This window comes from Lepidochelys kempii, chromosome 3 (assembly GCF_965140285.1).
Source record: "Lepidochelys kempii isolate rLepKem1 chromosome 3, rLepKem1.hap1, whole genome shotgun sequence".
Taxonomy (NCBI): Eukaryota; Metazoa; Chordata; order Testudines; family Cheloniidae; genus Lepidochelys; species Lepidochelys kempii.
Window position 1 is genome coordinate 204,646,010 of NC_136382.1, and position 9,043 is coordinate 204,655,052.

At 43.3% G+C, this 9,043-nt stretch overlaps 1 protein-coding gene across 2 annotated transcripts in view; it reads left to right on the forward strand.

Annotated features, from left to right (window-relative positions):
• NAPB (NSF attachment protein beta) overlaps nucleotides 1-9,043 on the forward strand; it is a 34,953-nt gene that overhangs the window by 22,413 nt on the left and 3,497 nt on the right. For both annotated transcript variants that reach the window (XM_073339704.2, XM_073339703.2), the window contains exons 6-10: nucleotides 2,478-2,533; nucleotides 3,139-3,223; nucleotides 6,439-6,543; nucleotides 7,967-8,035; nucleotides 8,540-8,590. In XM_073339704.2, the coding sequence (XP_073195805.1) occupies nucleotides 2,478-2,533; nucleotides 3,139-3,223; nucleotides 6,439-6,543; nucleotides 7,967-8,035; nucleotides 8,540-8,590 (366 nt within the window). The remainder of the gene's footprint in view (nucleotides 1-2,477; nucleotides 2,534-3,138; nucleotides 3,224-6,438; nucleotides 6,544-7,966; nucleotides 8,036-8,539; nucleotides 8,591-9,043) is intronic.

Genomic DNA, 9,043 nt, shown 5'->3' on the forward strand with positions numbered 1-9,043 from the left:
GCTTAGAATGACAAACAGGGGCTGCAGAACTTTTGAATGCGCAAGGCCACATTCCCAGATCTGTGTGCTGAGCTCGCCCCAGACCTCCAGTGCAGGAAGACCAAAACGAGAGCTGCACTGACTGTGGGGAAGTGAGTGGAAACTTGCAATGCTGGATTGACACCGGTCAGTGGGAAATCAGTGTGGAGTGGGAAAATCCAATGCAGGGGCCATTGTCATGCAAGTGACTGTAATGCAAGCCTCAGTGCAGGTCCATTAATCTCCTCCTGCTGCCCAGGACTGTGACTCTTGGTAATGTGCAGGACATAGTGGATGGATTTGCAACAATGGGGTTCCTGAACTGTGGTGGAGCAATAAACAGCACTCATATCCCTATTTTGGCACCTTGCCATAGAGTGCATCAACAGAAGGGCTGCTTTTGTGTGGTTATGCAAACATTGGTGGATCAGTGGGAACATTTCACTGACATCAGTGTGAGCTGGTCAGGGAAGGTGCATGACACTCACATCTTTAAGAACACAGGACTTTTTAGAAAGCTATAAGGAGGGACTTTTTTTCATGACCGGCGGATAACCACTGGCAATGTTGAAATGCCAATAGTGATCCTGGGGGACCTAGCCTACCCCTTGCTCATGAATAAGGCTACGATTATGTCACAGAGGTCATGGAAGTCACGGAATCCATGACTTCCAGAGACCTCTGTGACATTTTGTGCCCCAGGGCTGGAGCTGTCAGCAGGCAGCCCCGCAGCTCTCAGCCGCTGCTGGCGGCAGGCCCTCAGCAGCAACTAGCACTGGGCATTAAGGGGACCCCTGAGCTCCCAGCCCCCATGGACTGTGGGGGTTCCCTGGAACTCCTGCAGGCCACAGGAGCCCCCCCTGCCTCTGCCCAGCCACGGCGGGCCGAGCAGGGACCCCATAGCTCCCAGCCATGGCTGAGGGCAAGGGGACCCCAGAGCCTCCAGCCGCTGGGGGTGCTGGACCCTCCTCTTTCCACATTTTGTCAGGGATATTTTTAGTAAAAGTCATGGACAGGTCACGGGATTTTTTGCCCATGACCCATCCGTGATTTTTACTAAAAATATCTGACAAAATCTGAGCCTTACTCATGAAGCCATACCCCAGCAACCTCGAGAGCAGCAAGGAAAGATTCAGCTACCAGCTCAGCAGGTGCAAAATGAAGTTGAATGTGCTTTTGGCAGATCTGGCATTGTTTATTCACGAGATGGGAACTCAGTAAGAAAAATATCTCAATGGTTATAGCTGCCTGCTGTGTCCTGCATAATATCTTTGAAGCAAAGCGGGGAAGCTTGCTGCTGGGATGGAGGGCAGAGGTGGAGAGGCTGTCTGCTGAGTTCAAACAGCCAGACACAAGGGCTTATCGCAGAAGAGCTTATCGCAGCTGTATGACTCAGGGAGGCTTTGAAGAAGCACTTTTACAGTGAGCGTCAGTAACGCATTGTGGTGTACTGTGCTCTGTGTGGCCCTGCTGTTTTGTGGCCTATCAGGAATTGTGTGGTGCTGGGGGTACATGGTTGACTATAACATTGTCAGTGCACCTATTAATTTCGTAGAGCTCGCTGTACATTTATCATTATGAGACCCTGTAGGTCACTGATCTTGTGAGTTGTCATGCTGTGCAGTAACAGGTAAGTAGGTGATTTCAGAACTGCTGGGTGCACTGCAGCATATGCTGTGAACTAATAAAGATGGATTATTTTCCAAATAATAGAATTTTATTCAGTAACAAAATCAGTGAAAAGAAAGATCTGAGCAATTTAAAAGCAAAGACATTCAAAATTTCATGAATTAATAGAACGGAACTTTTCAAGAGGAAAGAACATTCATGTCCATTTTAGCTACACATACAGCTACTGTGGCTGTCCCAGGTCAGCGTATGTGAAGCTGTGGTTTTCCGTAATGTCTCCTGGGATGGAGCGGTAGAGGGGTAGGGCGGTGGCCCTTGATGCCATGTGGAATGTTGAGGGTGGATGCTGCAATGGAGTTCTGCATAGACTGCAAAGGGAGGTGAGCCCGGGATTGTTGAACATGTAGGTTCACAAGAGTCTGCAGCATCTGTGTTTACTGTTGGAGAAGCCTCATTATGTCCTGGGGCATCTCCCTATCCTTTTCCTGCTGGGACTCCTGGGTCTTTCTCCTCTCTGTTCTTTCCTTCTCCAGGCTGTCTGCAAAGCTTGCCATTTGATTTCAATGGGATTACATGCAGTAGTAAGAGTTATAGTCAGTAGTCCAGTTTTGCAGGATTGAGCTCTTAATCGGAGTTCATTCGGGATGGGTTGCAGTGTGTCAATATTGGTATAATCTTGTGGGACAATAACAGTGGAATGTCATGTTATCCCTCTAAAACCACCTGAGGAATTTTGAAAAATTCTAATCTTTGTAAATACAGTCTTCCCCCCAAAATCTCATCTCAAAAGTAACATGCTGAGAGAAAAAAATGTTGTGTCTGTCTTTTAGGCAATTGCACATTATGAACAAGCTGCAGATTACTACAAAGGAGAAGAATCCAACAGGCAAGTCTTCTTCATAGAATAGTTATTTGAAACAATGAAGATTTACAGTCTGGATTTATCCTTCTTTTTTCTTTCCTATAATAAGATGTGCAAGTATTATTTGCCTCTCCTAATTTGTGAATTCTTTAATAAGATGTCCAAATCCTGCATTAAGATGCTGAGATTGTCACTTAGGTACATGAAATTGGCATTCACTTACCTACCTGTCAGTCTGAGTATTCAAATGGCGATCTTTGGAGACCTATTAAGGTGCTTGCATGTGAAAACTGATTTCTGCCTTTGTTTAGAAATATTTGACTTCCATCCACTGTGGGATGTTTAATGCACACACTTTCTCGTCTCTTTGGGGCTGAATATCATACCATCGGTCACTGGGAAGAGAATTTTCTGTAGATTTGCAGAAAGCTTTCAGATTCAACATTTGACCTTAGTGGTTTAATAGTTTTGGTATTTTTAATATACTCATTTTTCTAACAGGTAACTACTGGGCAATGTTTTCACATACATTAACTAGTGGATGTATCTATTAGAGAAGCAGGGAAATGGACATATTTACCACTAGGTACTGTACCGTTACTTATTTTAACTGAAATTCTTGATTCTAGTTCAGCTAACAGGTGTCTGCTGAAGGTGGCTGCATATGCTGCTCAATTAGAGCAGTACCAGAAGGCAATTGAAATCTACGAGCAGGTTAGTGTATATATACTCTTTTTATAAAATGGAGAGTATAGTTGAAGACACGTAACTGCATATTATATGCTGCTCCTGATGTCTGGGTCAGGGCCTGTGGTCACTAAATCTGGAACTCTATGGGCTTGTCTACACTGCCCCGCAGTTTGGACTGTGGGGTTGTGAATAACAGTGAGCACTAAAATGCTGCACTGTAACTCTCCCTCATGAACACTGCAGGCATGAACTAAAGGGTTCCTAGTTCATGTTAACATAGTTCTCTTCAAACAGGACTGCATTAATGCATTAGTGCACTGTTATTGCCAATCCTGTAGTCCAAACTGCGGGACAACGTAGACAAGCCCTAAATCTTGCATTGGTCTTAGGAAGGTGGACTAAAGAGATCATTTCCTGCCCTAATTGTGGAAAGAATCAGCATTCTCTCAGTAGTTGAGGCTGCAACTAGCTTCCCGTTGTAAGATAGATTTTGCCCATTCCGTACAACTGAACTGGATGTGAAATTTCACATGTGGACTTTGTCAAGAGTAGAATTCCTTTTGTCAAACTATGCCATGAATCAGATGAGCCATTACTGGGAGATATATGCAGTGGTGTGTAGCCGTGTTGGTCCCAGGGTATTTGAGAGACAAGGTCGGGGAGGCAATAACGTTTATTGGACCAGCTTCTGTAGGTGAGAGAGAGAGAGACAAGCTTTTGAGTTTACACAGAGCATTTCTTCCTGGTGATAGTTACTGCATCTGTTCTTCTTCCCTGAAGAAGAACTCTGTGTTAGCTTGACAACTTGTCTCTCTCACCAACCAGAAGTTGGTCCAATAAAAGACATTACTTCACCCACCTTGTCTCTCAAATTTCTGAGATGTAATTTATCAAAAATATATTTTACTTTTTGAAAAAGTGAGTGATTTTTTTTTTTTTTTGGTCACAGTATCTAGAAATTGGCTTGGCCGATTTAGTCTGTTCCAGACTCTTTTGAGATCTAGTGTAGAGCTTTTTTTCTTAAAAAGGTAGATACTGCTTCTGTGAGTTGTTCCAGGATGAAATTCTAACTTACTTTCTAAGCTTAGTTTTGAAGGCCTATAACTTGGGTTGGGGGTGGGGATTCCCTATCTGGTATAATTTTGGGGAAAACTTTGAGGGTGATTGGACATGTGATTGCAGAGTTAGAAAACTTTTCCAAAAGCTATTTGTGCCTTGTGTTTCCAAGTCTCTTCTTTCTTCCTCCCACCCGCAAAATAGTCTTATGGCTGGAATCTCAAATGTTGTTAATGCTTGAGTCCTAATTGAGATCTAGTGCATAGCACTAATTATCAAGAGAAACTGTGAAATAATTAGGAATCCATGGCTAGAGCTAATCCCTAGCAGACTGGCTGGCAGCCGATGCATTTAAGTGGATCATTTTAATAGAGATTCTGCTGCCACCATATTACCCTTTGTGCTCAGAATTTCCAGATATGAGGGTTGGTAGGTAACTAGAGGATGACCATTGGTGTAAGGTCAGCTAGGGTTGTTTGTGGAACCTAATCTGTGAACTTCCTGGCTTTCAAATTTTTATTTTTATATATTTTTTTTACCTTTTGTAAGACTGTACTGTTTTGTCTTCATTGACACCTACAGTGTTTGCAAACTTAGCTATTGTGTCATAATGAAGATTTTTTTTGGCTGGGAGTATTTTAAATCAGCTCTTTGCCTGTGAACTGTTTAGGGGCCCAGTCCTTGTACAGGATATCACAGAATCAAATCACTGTTCCCTAGTCTGCATCAAATGGCAAATAGAAGGCACTTTGAGAGAGGCTGTACTTGTGAAGCAGTGCACAATAAATAGAGCTCTGTGGGCATCTGATCTGGAATTACTGAGCATCCTCCCCTCCTGCTGACTTCCATAGGAGTTGAGGGCTCCCTGCACCTGGCCGAATCAGGCCTAAAACATTAAGATGTGGGGAAACAAACTATTGTAGTGTAGGGGTAGCTGGAGTCTTATGCTTGCACCATGGAGGAGTGGACATATGCTTCCAGGGATGCTGACTGGTGACGGTTACTGCATCTGCTCTACAGTTTTGCTCTCGCCAGTACTCAGCAGCCGAGAGCTAGTGCGCAGGGGACATGAAGCCACAGCCATGCTCTTCCCATTCCATACATGGCCCTTTTGGGGTCTGGAATATTGCTGGCAGCACAGGACCTCCTGCATTCTAGGACGGCAGCCATCCAAATGGTGTCTGCCTCCTGTATGGGTGTGCAGTGCTGGGAAACCAATTCCTTTCACTCTCCTTCCTCTTCTACTGATCTTGTGCAGGGCAGCCATGACTTGACCTCTATGTGTCTGTATAGTGCTATGTAACATGCTCCAGAACATCAGTTTGTAATGCCAGACAAACCTGGTGGAGGTGCTAGAGTGGATTCCCTTTGCCTGCAACATTCTGCTTTATAAGAGGTGCTAGTTTCCGATTGCTTGCCAGAAAAGCTGAGACGGAGTGCATCCCTGATGACTGGAGTGTACAAAACAGAGTACAAAACACCACTTAGTTAGAGGGAGAGTGTGCGGTTTTCCCCAGAATCAGTGCTCTTTTAAAATCCTACACATGCACACACACGTGCAGTCTCACTCCTCTTCTGTGAGGGCTCAGTCCTGCAAGGTGCTGAGCACTTTGTCCCCAGTCCACCAGCTTCCTTCAGTACATGAGGAGTCCCATTGGCTTTAGGGGGACTGTTTGTGCTTACAGCTAAGTACGTGCTTAAGTGCTTCGCTGGATCAGGGAGAGAGCGCTCAGCAACATGCAGGAGTGATCACTGGAGGAACAGAGAGAACCACCTTTCTGTTCTGGGTGGTGGTTCTCCTAAAAAATATTGTACAGCCTTTAAGTGCTGCATTGACATGTGCTGGATAAACCCTTAAAGAGGGTAGATGGGTGTGTGCATGCACATACATCTTTACAACCACAGTAGGTGGGGACTTTAATGCCTACGTCACTTTATTATTTTATATATAAGAATATTTGTGACTGATTTGTTTCACTTTGGAATTTTGTTGTACTAGATGAAACCTCTTGAGCTGTTGTTTTTTCTTAGGATGTGGTATTTGTTGCATGTTTTGAATCCAGTCTCTTAAACAAGTGTGAGCTCTTACATGTAATTTTGATCACCTTGGGGGTTTTTAGTTCTTGTCTTACAAAGAAAAGATAGTATACAACCTGACTGTCACTATAACTTTTTATATCTAGGTTGGAACAAATACTATGGATAATCCGTTGCTCAAGTACAGTGCAAAAGAGTATTTCTTTAAAGCTGCTCTCTGCCACTTCATTGTGGATGAGTTGAATGCTAAGGTTAGTGACCTCTAGTGTGTTCTCCTAGGATGTACAGTATCACGTAAATGAAATTTTGCAACATTAAGTAATGCAAATGTGACTGAACTATTTCGCATTTCCACAGTATGGGTGTGAAATATACATTCTCTCTTGATATGCGGTGATTACTATTAAACATTCACCGTAGGATCTGAGCTATGGCAGTGCGTTCGTTTTCGAAAAGAACAGTTGACTTTTATTTTTGCATGGGAATCATTGCTGAGGCGGGGCCTGTTTTTCAAAGCCAGATTTCCTTTTTATGCTTGCCAACAATAGGAGGCGCCCTTAGTTTTGGGTGCAGACAAAGGCATGTAGAGAGATAACTACGAGTCGAACGGAGGCACAGATGACCACATTCATATCCACAAAATAGTGCCAGCAATTATTTGCAAAAGAAAGGGAAGCACTCTCTGTCTAGCGCCATATTGTTCAAAACAAAACAATTTTTATGTGGGCGCAGTCCCATAAAAAGGCCACGATTTAAGTGTCTCCAAAAGGAAGCTGTTTCTGTTACTCCTTTTGATCAGGATTTTCAAATATATAGGAGTCCTTTCAGGGGCTGACTTTCATCCTGCCTGTAATCGAGTTGCTTTTTTTGTTTTGTAGGCACCTAAGTACTGCCCCTGACTTGCAGGCTCAGTCAGGTAATTAATGTTCTGGTGCAGCACCTGCTGAAGTCAGGCGGGATAGTTCTGTTGATTCCAGTGTGTGTTGGATCAGGCCAGGGATGTATGACCTGACTTGCACCTTCATGGCCTGATCCAACACACATTGAAATCAACAGGGCTCTTTAAAGTCACAGCTCAAGCTGAAAAAAATAACAGACCACAGCGTGACTGGCTTCTGCTTAAGAGGCAGCATGTACTTTCTCCTGTGGACTGCAGAAGTCATTCCCTTAGCTCTGCAGTCTCCGTTGTGTCTAGTTTCTCCTAAAATCTGCAGGGAAGAAAGGCAAATGACCTCTTTTTTGGAGTTCTCTCAAGGTAGATCCAAACTCTCCTTTCCTGCATCCTCCTTCAAACAGTGGACAGTTATTTTTCCCCCAGTAGAAATGTGTGTTAGTTTAGGTGGAAGGGGAACTAGCTGGGGTTAGGAGCATCACCTGTCACAATGACAGGGTTTAAAACTTAAATAAGCCTTCTAGCACATTATTTTCCCTCCACCCTTACAACACCTTAGACACATTCCCAGTTAGGCAAAGACCAAGTCTGGATCTTAAATCTGAATTTCCTTGTGTTCTTGGGATTTTATTGGAATCTGTTATGTTACGCTGTTTGTTGCAGTGTATTAGGGTTAGGTTACATAAAGACAATAACTATGAGAATAACTCTTGTATTTAGATGAAACCTAATGGTTGCTTTTTCTAGTAATTTCAACTGAAGGGCTCGCTTCTCTGTTTCAGCTTGCTCTTGAGAAGTATGAAGAAATGTTCCCAGCATTCACAGATTCGAGAGAGTGCAAGCTAGTGAAAGTAAGTAGAACTGATGTTAAATACAGTTGCCCTGAAAGTTGTTGTTGGTTGGAAAGTAAAAAAATTGCACTTGTACTATCTTTCCCTTACCATATACTATGTTGAGCTGTTCATATGATTTGTATATATTAGAGGACACCCCATGAATTGTACAGAACTTGTGTAACTGGGGAGACAATTAAAATAGAGACAAATTATAATGAAATGAAAGTAGATATTTATGTGTAAGCAAATATTATAACAGTAGATCCAAAGGGCCTGTTGGAGAGTATCAGACACTGTCTGTATATTGTTGGGTTGAACAGGTTCAGGAGTTCATCGTTCTGAGCGATGCGCAAGCATTAGATATTTATCTCTTTTGGTTTCTTAATGGAGAAAAGCGTTAGATGTAATCTGTAGACCACAGGGTAACAGAATACCCAGGCAGTGTGTGCTCAGTCTGCTGTAAATTGAAGTGATAAATTTTCAATACTAATGTATTACCCTTGACTGTAATTCTGTTAGAAACTGCTGGAAGCTCATGAGGACCAAAACTGTGAAGCGTACACTGAGGCAGTAAGTAGTCAAGCTATACACGGATACATTTGCGGCAGACTATTCTGGGACCAAAGTTCAAAGGAGCTCCCCTCTAAGTCTTCATTTCTGCACGCTAATTTTGCATGCTCAATTACTTGCACAAGCGTTCCTGGGCACTGTTATTCTTTGAGCACTGGCAGCATCCTCTGTGCTGTACAGAACACACAGGCAAAGGGGTCTGATTGCCATGTACACTGAAACCACTTCACACCGCTTTGGAAGGGTAAACAGAGCAGTGTAGAGGCCTTAGTGTAAATGAAAATTCAGTCTAAAGTCTCCATCCTGAGAAACTAATGGAAAGAGTTTACAATCTAAGGGCCTGATTCACGACTGTGTAACTCCAGTTTTACAGTGTAACGTCGCTGAAATCAGTGCAGTAGCAGATCAGGTTCCAAAAGTTTTTAAACATCTCTAGGCCATATTCGCCAGTGG